Source organism: Lepisosteus platostomus, chromosome 10 (assembly GCF_059453375.1).
Source record: "Lepisosteus platostomus isolate fLepPlt1 chromosome 10, fLepPlt1.hap1, whole genome shotgun sequence".
In the NCBI taxonomy this organism is placed as follows: domain Eukaryota; kingdom Metazoa; phylum Chordata; class Actinopteri; order Semionotiformes; family Lepisosteidae; genus Lepisosteus; species Lepisosteus platostomus.
The window spans coordinates 48,658,807-48,672,988 of NC_142620.1; the positions used below are offsets into that span (position 1 = coordinate 48,658,807).

A 14,182-nucleotide genomic window follows, 5' to 3' on the forward strand; every position below is an offset into this window, starting at 1 on the left:
TTCAGGTACTGTTTAATGTTTTTATCCAGTATCCTAAGTGTAGGAAGCTGAATCTGATGTTAAATCTGATATATGATTATAATATCTAATTTATGATATTGTATCATAATATAATATTGTTATTCCCCTACAATACAAATGAAAGCTAAATAGTATTAGGTATCTTATATGTTTAAAACTATTTAATCTTGAGGAAGATCATTTCTGAGTTTATAGATTTACAACCCTTTAAAAGTACCTCTAGCTATTTCATGATTTTTATTGTGATTATAGCTGTGGTTTAATTTTGGCATTATAGTGTTCTTTATATCATGGCCTTTCGATTTAGATGTATATTTCCTCTTCTAATAGATTGGCATTAGAAGCTTTATTCCATATGTCAGCACAGCAGTGTCTCTTGCAAATGCCTTGTAGTTCATGATACAATTTCACAGTTAAAATTAATCCCTTGAGCGAGTGTATCACTTGTGAAATAAGTATCGGAGGCTTCATGCTTGCATCCTCACTGCAAATGTAAATCTCCCAGTCTAAATATGCACTAAATCTGTCACCTGTCACCTGTCACCTGCTATCAGTGTGTGAGAGGGAGGGGGCTGGTGATTATTTTTGAGATGCTGTCAAAGTGATGTGTTTTTGACCTTGACTGAAAAGACATATATTAAAATGATATTAAAGATTTTTAAACCAGTTATTTATTAAGCCTTAAAAATAGGTGCCATTCACCACAGCTCCTGGTCGTGTTTGCTTTTCTTTGAATAATTTGTAGTTATTTAGTAGACAGTATGAGTAATAAAAACATTGGGATCTTTGCAATTCTTTACAAGCATGGCAAACCTTTTTCATTTTATACTGTATTTGTTCTTGGCCAAAGCTAATTATTTTATTGTTCCAAAACTGTTTATTATAGTGTGCAAAGATCTTACAAACCTGGTAAAACAAAGCCATTACCTAAAAAGTGGCCTTAAAAGAAATATTCATTTAACTATTTGTACAGTAATGTGATATTTACTCAGAGAGTGCATGCTCCTGTCATGCTCTGTGAAACCTGAGTTTTTAATCTCCCCATCATGAAATTCAGTACTTTTACAAGTCTCTATGTTTGACAGTCTGAAAGCAGGAATTGCTTTATTAAATTAATCCAGTGGTCTTGTTGAACAAGTTTACTTGAAGCTGCCTAAGGTGACTCCAGTATCATGTTACAGATATGCATATTATCTTTTAGACTTTGATTGGAGTTTAGATAGCCAGAAATGATTGATAGTTTCCATGGCTTTATTTTACAAGGGAGTTCCTACATAGGGATTGGTGATGGGTCATAGAAAACCTTTAATTAACATCTGAGGACTGTCAATAATTGTTGGTACAACAGTAAGACAGACTTTTGGTATTTGAAGCTGCTGTTTCCTGAACTTAATGTTATGTTTTGTGTTATAAAATGCAATATGTCATTTGCACTAAAGAACAAATCTACAAGTACAAAATATTACTCTAAATAAATGGAAAAATGAAAATGCTCTCTACAACTGAACTGATTAACTTTATTGACATAAAAGCAAACATAAGCTTGGATAAATTAATATAGATCAAAATATCAATAAACTATTAGAAATCAATACATTAAGTGTATACACTGTTTTGTTATCTTAACTATACCAAATGGTATAGTCATCTGAGATTCAATAAACTACTTCTTCATGAGAGATAGTTCAGAACCAGTGCTTTCTTTGGCCAGTAATGAGTGCTTGTCAGGTTAGCTGGAGTTTGGCGTTATTCTCCCTTTAGTTTCTGGCTGATACATCAAAGAAACACTAATAAACAAAACAAACTCAGGGCCTTTCTTTTCCTCTATTGTCATGCCCTGCTTTAATATTAGACAGGTGCAGGACTAACTATAAACTCTGAGATTCCAGAAAAGAACAAGGAGAATTCCCAGCTTACTTACGTTGCTCCATAAGAGATTTTATATGACTTGAATTCTTGATGCTAAGATTTAGAATACAAAATTAGGGTTTTGAATATCTACATCTTAGCCCACAAATCATTTTAATAATGATAGTGTGATTTATGAACTGGAATTTGTTGAAAAGGTTTTGTATATTTAATCTGCGTGTTATTTACATGATCTTACTTTTATTTTTCATTCTTGTCCGCTTTCATACTACATGAACCCAAGTGTACTACGTTTTTAGTTTAACCACATGGTGTGACAATTGATTCTACACTCCTGTATGTTTTGTTACATAAACTACATCTTAGCAGACATTGCAAAAATAAATTATGAAGCATGCAAGCGTGGCACTTTGAAAAAGCAATTAATATACACGACCTACTCCAAACACTCAAAGCAAAAATCAAAAATGAAGTAAAAAGATAATATGAAAGAAAGATGAAAACTCATAATTGCATAAGAATTTAAACTTTTACCCTTTTGTTGTGGAAAATTAATTGAGGTACACATTGAGGTACCTTAATAAGCTACATAGTTAGTTTGAGTGGCCTCTGTGTGCTATAATAGTGGTTCTCCTTATTTCAGGAATACATGTCACTGAGATTCCTTGGTTAGTTAGTGAATTTCAAGCAAAGACTGAGTCGCATTCAAAATAATAATAATAATAAAACTTTTTATATAGAACCTTTAAAGGTGGCTTCTCAAAGCACTTTACAGAGCAACAACAACAAAAAATACACAATATATACACAATGAAAATACACAATGAGAGGAGATAGTAGATGAGAGGAGATAGTAGAAGGAGGTACAGAATACAGTAGGGGCAAAGGGGTATATAACAGAACCAGTTAAGTAAAGGTCCTTCTAGAGAAGGAAGTTGTGAGATTAGATTTGAAAAAGCTCAGGGAAGGTGACTCTCTGATCTCCTTAGAGATAGAATTCCAGAGCTTTGAGGCATAACAGGAGAAGGCCTGTCACCCATGGAGTGTAGATGGGCATCGGAGACAGATAAGAGACCAAAATAAGAAGAGCATAGGTTGCGAGGTGGGAAGTAGGAGACAGGAAGCCAGTGCAAGGACTCCAGGACAGGAGTAATATGATTACATTTACAACACCTGGTCAGGATTCTGGCTGCCAAAGTTTGCACATACTTGTTCAATGTGGATTCAATATCTCAAATCCCACATGAAGTTTGTAGCAAAGCACCTGAGTGATTCTGCACAGATATGACAAAAGGTGTTGTGGTCCATTGTAAGTTGTACTGTAAGTATGATGTTTGGACAGACCCAACACACCACATCTCCCAGTCAGCACCATCTCAACATAACGCATTATGCTATTGGATGGTTCTCCTCAGCATGGACTGAAAATCTTGTTAGGACTGGAGGAAAAATAGGCTGAGCCAACCATAGACAGAATCAACAGGAAGTCCTGTGTCCAACAGTTAAAGACATTAAAATACAATGCAAACCATCAAACCATTTAGCAGAACAGTAATCCAAAGAACAAGACTAGAGCTACACGGCTTTAAAACTAAGGAACTGAATGTCATTGAATGGCCTAGTTAAATTCCTTCCTAGAATTCCAATAAGAATCTTTGGAAAGGGTTGAAAACTGCTGTCCTTAAGTGAACCCCAAGCAGAGAGAGCTTGAACAAATCTGCTAAGAACAATGGCTAAAAATCGCACCAAACCGGTTTGTAAAGATGGTAGAGACTCTCCCAAAAAGGGTTGTGTCTGTAATTGTTGCCCAAGGTGCTTCCACCAATTATTGAGTTTACAAGTGTGGATCATTATGTAACATATTTCAGTATTTTTCTTTTAGTTTTTGCAGAAATTTACTGTAACTTACATTAACCATAAAAGCACTCATTTTGGGCATTAAGATTTTGAATAAAATATTCAGTTTAAAGAAGATGTTAATCATAGAGTTTAGCAAAATAGGCCTCTATAGGTTACCATGATACTTCTGCATGGCACATAGTATATGCAGAATTTGTTGCATTGTATTTGCATATGTATTCAGAAATACATACAAAAGTATGATTTCTGATATGCAAACACATGGTGTACACATAATGTCAACTCTGACACACATGCAGATATTGATTATACGATAGCTTAATGGGCTTAGCTGTTCAATTAAGCAAACCAGACTGGAACCTTGAAAGCTACACATATCCAATGGCTACTGGTACTGGCAAATATCCTGGCAGGTTTTGGAATGCAGTAACTTTATTCAGTAGAGATTAATCAAAATTAGTAAAAATATAGATGTCCTAATCCACTGTGATCTAGAAAAGCCCAAGGTCACTACATGGTCTCAAATAAGCCTTAATGAATGTAAACTCATCAGCTTTCAAGCCTCAGCAGAGAAGACTCCAGAAGAAAGGCATAGGTTTGAAAATACCATCCAGAACATGTAATTTCTGACCTTACCATGAAGAGAGCCCTTTGGAAAGTTCTCTCTGTCTGTCAAATATGAATTTTATTGTTGATGCAGTTACCTAATGCATAAATGGTGCATGGAAAGTTCTCTAGCCTGTGACTGTGGAATTAGAACCTAAATTATAGATCACATTGTCACCCTTCCCCCTGTGGAAGATCAAAAGTTTTATAGATGTAATGCCTTTCAAAAAGGGCACTAGACTAGCTAATAGAATAGACTAGTTTGATGAGGAACTTTTAGCTTTTGCTTCAAATTAGCCATACCAAAGAAGACCTTGCGAGTATATAATCCAAAAAGAATGTAGAGCTGCTGTAACACTCTGGGGTGCCACAACAATGAAGAACTTGGCATAAGATCATGGGTGGTGCTACATTGTTAATGGCTGGCAGCGCTTTGATTTTTTTTCAAACCATCATAAGTAACAATACTGCCTTCCTGACTATCAGGATTATTTCAGACAAGGAAACCCTTTTTTAGGGCATTATTAAAGTATTATATTAGTGTTTTAAGTTAAGGCCTGGTTTCTGGTGACTGCTTTGAGAACTATGTAAAGTTTGTTTCATTGCCGTGTGTCATAAAATATCTGCTGCCAGATTTTGTTTCTTCTGAATACTTTTTCTCTGTTGAGTACATTTTTTTGGGTTTGTTTCCTGAAGACTTATAACCTAAAGCTATTGTCTTTACAGACAATAAATTAACTCTATCTGTGTTCCTGTGCAAGTACAGTATCAAACAGTTTGTTCTTGGTTGTCTTTTGAGGACAGCAAGGAAATGACCAGAAGTGTTTCACTTGGTTTACTTTTTTTGTTTTGTTTCTAATGACACAGCACTGTAAGAGAGGTAAAAAAATGAGATGCTCCAGACAGAAGCTACTGTATGCTCATGTAATCATGATTTCTTGGAAAGCAATGAAATGATAAACTACTGTGGATGTGTCCTTATTATTATTAGCAGTAGTACTAAACAAGTCCCTAAATGAGAATTGAATGTAAGAAAGTTTGAGGGTGGGCGGAAACAGAAAAGCATTATGAGTATTTATAGACTCATGAGTTGTTCATACTGTAAATGTGTCTAAAACTATAGTCTACTCTTCAAAGTGAGCTGCAAGGCCCTTTTACAGAAGTTCACAATGAAGCCAAAATGTCGATTTTTAATTCTGTTTCTAATAAATTTCCACTGTGGAACAACTTTACATTTAATACATAGCTTACCTTCCCCAAAGAAAAGGTAGACCTTTGTCAGACAGCATAAGATCCTTTAATCAGGCCAAGTAGCGATTCATTCTTTACTTTTAAAAGGAGACCGGAACTATGGCCTATTAATGGATATTCTCTACACCTATGTCATATAAGCAACAATAAATATTGAGCTGTTTATCAAAAGGTGAAATCCAAGGCGAGCATGAGTCTCTAAAATAAGAAAACGTAGACGAAATTTGCTCATGTTACAAGATCTGTTACCTCAGCATTGATCTGAACAAAAGGGAAACTTGTCCTTGAACGTGGTAGCCGGCCTTTAGTCATTGCATCTTTTTTTGGCAGGATATCGAACAGTGTACAAATTATCTTTGTTTAATCAGCATTCACAATAACAAAAAATGGGGGAAAAGTGTCAAATAATAAGATCACTGAGTTCATCAGCGCAGGCGTTTCCTTCAAGTACAAGTGTTGAACAAAAAAAGGTACACAAATGAAACTCTAAATGTATATAGTATCAAAAATACTTCTTAAATATGCTGAGAAATAATACAGTTCATTTATTTTCCTTAACTGTCTGTCCTATGTTTTCTACTATTTTCTCCCGTAGTCACCTCAGTTTTGCTAGATCTACCAAATACACACATTTCTGCAATACGGTTTTTGGCATATTTTAATTAATAATTACTGCCATGAGAATGGAACCGTAGCGCTCCAGTGTTTGAAAAGCATAAAAACAAAGCAATAAATTGTAGAGAAAAAAAATATAGCTTTGTGCAATAAGGCATTTATAAATTTTAGGTTATTTATTCAAAGGAAATCTGTAGAGTGGTGATGGATTTATTTCTATGAATATGACATTAAAATTCTAGATTTCAGCAACCAAATATAATAATTGGAAATATTTACAGTTAGTATTAATAGTTCACTGCCAATGCCAATGATTTTTCGCACTCTAGTGGCTGCTGGTGGTTTAAGCAATGTGTTTTAGGGCTGTTCAAACCCTGGTACCTACCAAGTACTTGCTTACAGATTTAATAATCTTAAGATTTTGCTTACACTTGGACACTCCACTCAAAGCAATTTACAGGTAATGGGGACTCCCCTCCACCACCACCAATGTGCAGCATCCACCTGGATGATGCGACGGCAGCCATAGTGCGCCAGAACACTCAGAGCAGAGTAATGTAGCCAATTCATTATTAGGGGATTATTAGGAGGCCATGATTGGTAAGGGCCAATGGGAAATTTGGCCAGGACGCTGGGGTTACACCCCTACTCTTTTCAAGAAACGCCCTGGGATTTTTAATGACCACAGAGAGTCAGGACCTCGGTTTTACGTCTCATCCGAAGGACGGCGCCTGTTAACAGTATAGTGTCCCTGTCACTATACTGGGGCATTAGGACCCACATGGACCGCAGGGTGAGCGCCCCCTGCTGGCTCCACTAACACCTCTTCCAGCAGCAACCTTAGTTTTTCCCAGGAGGTCTCTCATCCAGGTACTGACCAGGCTCACACCTGCTTAGCTTCAGTGGGTTGCCAGTTGTGAGTTGCAGAGTGATATGGCTGCTGGCGATAAATACTGTATAGTACCTCTAAAAGTATAGTACCTCTTTCTTTTCTTGTAATATCGGAAGTTGTGTACCGAATATGTGGTGTCGGAATTCACTGGATGGGCTTGTAATCAGAGGCAACTGCTGATCATGGAGTAAAATCTGTATATTTTATTACATATTCAACAACACATCTGCACTTCCATTCAGCACACAAAAGCAATCAAGGAAACAGCATCATTCCTGAAGACTGCCTACAAATATTCCTGATCATTATCTTTGGAGTCTCTGCAATCAGAAACATGTGCCCAGCTGAAAGCACAGTAACGTTGATCACATCATTATGCATTCCTTTAGTCTTTTAGTCAACATTTCGTACATCATATATGTCAAATGTTCCATTACTGGAAAGTATTTCACAATAAATGCCCTGAGTCCGATTTTAAGTCTAAAAACTAGTGGATTTATTTTTATATATTATTTGTCAAACTGACTGAGTTGTAAGCAGGTAGATGCAAACATTTCTATCTAACTGGGTTCATATTACATACCATCCTAAGCAGATGTTGATATGTTGCAGTTTTTTTGTGCATTTTTGAGTTTCTTTTTCTAACCAATAGAGGTCCCAGGTATTTGGTGCTTATAAGGATTAGTTCTTCTTAGAACTAAACAAGAGAAGAGCTTAAAAGGGCTAGGATCAGACTCTAGAATGGGACATTTTGACAAGTAATATATTTCCCTATTTATTCTTAAACAGGTTGCGTCAAATGTATTCATCAGCGAAGACAGTTCTCACAGCACAGAAGAAAATAAAAGGGTAATTCACCGAGTTAAAAGAAGTCCAAGTAAACGACCTGAAACAGGTATGTGCCTTTAAAGTTTTGTTTATTGAAGTCTGAAATTTGATGTGCTATAATTCAAGTACAGATTAAGCTCTGTGATATTTGAGGTTCTAGCCTGGATCAATGCAGTAGCAACTAGTGACTGGGAGTCTCAAGCAGTGATTCAGAGTTGACACAGGACTTTGTATCTATCAACCAAGATGTTCAAAGTCAACCATATTAATGCTACGTAAGAAAATAAATAAGGAACAATGGGAGAGGGCAGTAAATCGAGTACTTATAGGTTAATATGAAAAGCCATATTACTAGAAATAATTATTAATGAGGCTTTTCAACAATGTACACAAATATTTATAAACATTTCATTCCTCCTGAAGAAACAGAATGCATTCAAATACTTACTCCATCCACGGTTTCATCAGTAAGTCGTCTTTGCTTGATTATTCTTGTGGCGTAGTCTGGAGAAAATATCACCAAAAAGACAGAAAAATGGTAATCCATATTGGGAAAGTTTATAATTATATTTGTTTTGTCCAAATAGTCCATTAAAACTTGTTCAGTTGGAGCCACTTCCTTTTTATAATTGTGTATTTATCCCTTGTTGCAAAAAGTATTTCATTTTAAAATTATGACCTCATAAAGCAATTGGAATATTCTACAACCGTAGTACAGAAAACATACTTTTAAGCCATTCCATCCTTCTATAATAAATTGCTCTGAAAGCCACAATTATTTACTAAAATCTTTCAGATTGATTTATTTTATGATTAAACACTTGACTAGCTCTGCTGAACTCTTCCTAGCTGCTTTATTCTTGATGATTCTTTGTGTTCATTTTCTCAGATGTTCTCTCATGTGAGATTCACCTCATCCTTATAAAGCAGTTGACCGATTACTACTGTTCCATATTATAACAAAGCAAATGACTGAACACACTCACTGAATAACAGTCAACTAAAACATCTCTAAATAATTAAACCAGGCTAACAACTGTTGGCTACCTAAGAAATAACTGTTTGGAAACATACCCACATAAACATAGACATTTCTACAAAGTGTCTCTTGTGTCTAAAAGCAACTCCTATGATATACTAAGCATCTGCAAGCTTGCAGTGACATCAATGAGAGATACACCTCTCCTACAGTTGGTGCTATATCCTGTCATGTGCTGTATAGCTTGCAGCATGTCAAATGATGAATGGCTCTACAGGTGGTCATGTTGGAGGAGCAACCCCTTCTTGACACAATGGTGCAAACACTTTAATGGTTATTTGAAATGAGAATGGTGTTCTCTGGCACTAGGCAGGTTTTGCTTAACAGCTTTTTAGAAGTCTTTCATGACAGTTGAGTCATGCTTTACTTTTGCAAAGTAAAGTAAAGTTTCTCAGCTGTTGAAACTGGTCAGAATATCTTAGCTCTACTAAGGACAATGGCACTCCTTTCATGTACTTCCAGTGTTATCTTTGCACGTGTATTGATTTTGTTCCAATTTATAACCTATGACCAGTGGAATGGTAAATGTTAAACGTTTGTGTAAGAGACTCTCCTCAAGCAGAATGAGAGTATAATCAGTGATGTTTCAGCCAAAGCTGAGAAAGCTATCACGAGTCCATTATCTGCTGCTTTCTCAGATCTGCACACATCATGAAAAGTTGCATGTGTATGTTATTAAAGGAGACTGACAAACACTTTCAGTCCAAGTAAAACAGTGTTATTAGGCCTTAGGGGTATTTATTTGAATAATACCAGATGAGTTTTTTCAACTTAGCACTCTGTTAAAACATTCGAAGTAGATGGACTGTTAAAAGTGTGTTTCATAGCACTCGTTTGCAACTGTTTTGTAACTGAACATGTTCAGAGACCATGAGGAGTCAAGTGTGGGGCGGAATAACTATAAATGTCAGCACCATTTGGCTAGGAAGCAATATCCTTTGGGATTGTCTCCCTGATTGAGTACTTCCCAAATCACAATAGACAGATATCAAGCTGAACACTGCAAAAGATCTGGTTCTGTAATGTATCTCAAAGGAGGGTTTCATTGCTCATACGCATCTTATTACCTACATTTGATGAAGTTTCACCTTGTGGTAATGGTTTGGAAGGGGAGAAATAAAACAGAATGCTTGCTATAAATAAATAGTAGCAAAAAACTGAAGTCTTTTTTTTCACACAGAATAGTTCATTAATATGGAATTAATGTGGCTTGTAACAGACACATACATTTTCATAATATGTGTCAAAGATGCATAGAATACATTGCCAAAGTGCAAAGTACTTAAAGTATGTTAAGTGCCAAAGGTGATAAAGCTGAAATATTTTTAGGTGCAAGACTGAAATCCAGGTGAATACATTTTCGTGGTTTACCTGCCATTGTCTTAATGTTAAGTAAGTCATCAACTGTTTCTTTAGATGTGATGCTATCAGTATACCCAGCCATACAGTCCCATAATACCATTTTCTGTTGGGAAGCAAAGTGCCTTTAACCAGTTTAAAAAAAAAAACTTGACAACACTCCAGCTGCCTGCCTGAGTGGAGTACAGCTGCAGGGTTTTTTCATTGGATATCCGAAAGCATCTGCATGAATGCCTCTGCTGTTTGTTAGAGTGAATCACTCTGCTTCTTTTTTTCTTTTGTTAGCGCAGTCTGTGATACGCCCATGGCCTGTGCACCCTTGATTCTGGTGGCGCGTGCTTTGTTACTATGCACTGTGTGAACTTGAGAAGCTGTCATATCTGTTGAGATTCTTCTTTACAAGCCAAATGTAGTCGCGGTGGCTCTGGGCATTAAAAAATTTGTGCCTCCTGATTTACATGTTTGAAGGCATGCAGGGTGGGAGTCTGCCATGCCGAGTGCAGAAGAAGCCATATCTTCTGTTCTTCCACTTTAAGATAAAGTGATTCTGCAAGAATGGCTTCCAGTAGCCTAGTGTTTATGAATGGAAGGCTGAACAGACAGGGCTACATTAGAGGCCACGTTTACACAATTCAACAAAATAGACTTCCAGAACTGTTTTTTTTCCTAGACAGTGACATAATTAGGAATAGTTTCTTCCCTAGGAATGTATCCTAGAACCTTATCCATAGGTAAGGTAATCTTTACTAGGTATAACGTAAGAGGTGGAGTAGAAACATATGTACATTTTCATAAATATGGATCAGGCAATAATCCAGAATGTCATTGATATGATAATTACAAAATTTTTATGCACTCTATGATGTCAAAGGACATACTATAAAATATAAGTATGTGATTAGTTGTATCACTGTTTAAAATAAAGCTTGTTTCCAATTGGAAGACGTTTTTTTTTAAATAAGGCACCATAAAATGATAGTTTGGCAGAACCACTGCATTTGCAATTTCTAAAAAGATTTTTAATCCTCCAGAGTATTGACATGAATTCAGTTGTAATATTGTTATTCAGCTATTCATTATTCAGTTGTGATAATGAGAAAAGAGTTTAGTATTTGTTTATTGCGAAGGAAATATCTATTCCCTCTTACAGCCAAGCTGTCAGATAGTCTCCTATACTTCATGTTTCCATGGTTTCTGTTTCAAGAACTAATGAAAAAAGAACATTTTCCTTGTGCGACAAAAAATATTTTGTGTACATAATGCAAAAGTAAATTGTGCATTGCTGCTGCTGTTCCTTTTACTACTACACGTGTATTCCTCTCTTTTTCACAAATTTTAGAAGACTTTAAAACATGATTTTGCAAAATTACAGTGTTTAATCCCCCATATATTGTCGGTTTGTTTTCAGAGTTTAATGGGTTGGCAATTCAGATGTTTACTGGCATAAGAGTTTTGCTTACAGTCACTGCCACCCAAGCAAAGTGAAATGAATAACACGCTAATCTTCGGCTTCTGAGGTATATTTCTCATTATCACAGAAGGAAGACCTACCCTCATGTCAAGTTTTTAAGATGGATAAGAAGCAAATCTGTATCTGTGAAAATTTCAAGAATCTGTCGGACATATTTGAAATTATCCTATTAAGTCTGTGTTTAATGTTCTTGTCCGCTTCAAGAGAGAGGGAAAAATATTCATTGTGGCAAGCACAAACCTGAGATTTATATTAATGGGACTGACATTTTTGGATATTTGAAACTACTGGCCTGTGCGTATTATTTCCAAATGTCATGAAGAAGGTTTTCTAAATCTGGATTTCGAGAGTAATGATAGAAATTACCCTCATGATATTATCAATAGCTGTTGACATCCAGTAATTATGAGCCTTCTTCAGATGCATTTACACTGTCATAAGTCTATCACAGTTTCATTTTCAGATTTAGAAGAACGTACTCTGATGAGGTTATCCCAAAGCTAAATTGTTCAATTAAAGATGCAAACTGCAGTGAAGCTGTAAATCATGGTGATGTCTACTTCCATAAATTCATCTAGGGAAATAAATGTGCAGGTTACAGCAGGACTTTACACTGCTGCCTCTGAGATGTCAGTGTAATTGCCAAACCCTGATAACCAGTAAGATGTTTTTGGTATTTCATATGGGTGTCAGGGGAAGAAGAATAAAAAAGCTACCATAGTGCTAACAGATGCATACAACTCTAGTACAGCAGATTACAAAGGAAATGCAATATCTGAAATACATCAAGAAATTCTTGGCTAGGAGATGAAACTCCTTTACTTGTGCATGCCAGATTGAAATGCTAGTCTGATTTAAAATAAAATTAGGTTACCATATGTTCAAAGCAGTGAGAATGAACCATATTATAAAAGAACTGGAAAACAAATCACTATAAAATAAAGGGTTAAAATCTGTATCTTTTAATATGTATTCTGTTTAAACATTTCATTAGCCAAAGACCAAGATAGGCACATTCAGAAATTAGGTAAAATAACACTACAAGAACTTAAACTGATGCTGCCTAACATGGACTACAGTATATGGACTTCTGTTTGGAGAATAATGGCAGAAATCAACATTAATGATACATTTCTGTATTTTTTTATTAATAACAGATAGGTTAATATATACCAAGTTTCATTACTAAGTATGTCTTTTTAGAAAAATAAAGTGTGGCACAATTCTGATTAGTTAATCAATTGTGGCTGACAATTGTAAAATTGAGAGACATTGCTGCAGATGCAATAAATTACCCCATTAGTGAGAGGTTTGCTTAACAGCTGGTGTAACCTGTTAAATTAAATGCTTGGTGAAAATCAAGAAAACACAACACAAAAAACAACAGACAAGCTTGCCATTTGGAATATTCACAGAAAATGTCATATTATATACATTTCTATGTATTTTTTTTATCAGACAAAAGATAGCAGCCACAGCCTATCATTGAGATCTCATCAAGTTCAATGAGGAGGTCCAGGTTTGATGGGTTGAGCAGGTGTATCTTGTCTAGTTGCTAGAGACTGCATGGCAGTCTGTCCTGGGACCTCAATTGCCATCCTTCCTGCAGGCTCAGTAGTCTAACATGACCCACAAGACAACACATCCTTATTTTACTCATGTAACAGTGGCTTTCTTACTAGGCACCAGACTTGGGCCCCGTTGAACAACTGTGTGATAAGCTGGAATGACATGTATCATGAGAGACCAGTGAACAGTCACGTATTTGCCAGGCTCTCTTAGAGGAATGTGATGGAATCCCACAACACAGCATCTGCACTCTGGTGCAGTGCATGCTTAGCAGATGTGCAGACCATATTGCTATCAGCTGTGACCACACACACTACTAGCCTGTGACTTTCACATTAGACCCCCTACTGACAAGCCCTAAGAACATACGAAAGGTGACAAATGAGAGAAGGGCCTTCAGTCCATCAACTCCACATGGTATTTGGTAAAAATTGGTCTGAAGGTCTCATCCATTTATTTCTTGAACAAAGCCCAGGGCATGAGCTTCAACAACATGGCAGAGTAGCTTGTTCAGTACTTCATGAAACCTGTGGATAAAAAAGTTCCTCCTGTTCTCATTTTAAAATGCTTTTCCAAGTAAAAGATCACTATCATTATCAACCTACTTTTTCCAGTGTCATTTATTTCAACATTGGACCCTAACAACTGGATCCAACCTGGTTCTGACCAGGAGCCTGTCCACTCACCTGGGGAGTCTGCACCCTGGGCACCAGGCACACAGCACATCATATGAGACTCCATTTTGCTTATGCACACTACCCTATCTGTACCAAATTAATAATTGAGTTCCCATGTGTTACCA

General features: G+C 36.2%; 1 protein-coding gene across 4 annotated transcripts in view; it reads left to right on the forward strand.

Moving 5' to 3' along the window:
- Positions 1 to 14,182, forward strand: part of eda (ectodysplasin A) — a 92,487-nt gene that overhangs the window by 57,894 nt on the left and 20,411 nt on the right. For all 4 annotated transcript variants that reach the window (XM_088596803.1, XM_088596806.1, XM_088596805.1 and 1 more), the window contains exon 2: positions 7,904 to 8,009. In XM_088596803.1, the coding sequence (XP_088452929.1) occupies positions 7,904 to 8,009 (106 nt within the window). The remainder of the gene's footprint in view (positions 1 to 7,903; positions 8,010 to 14,182) is intronic.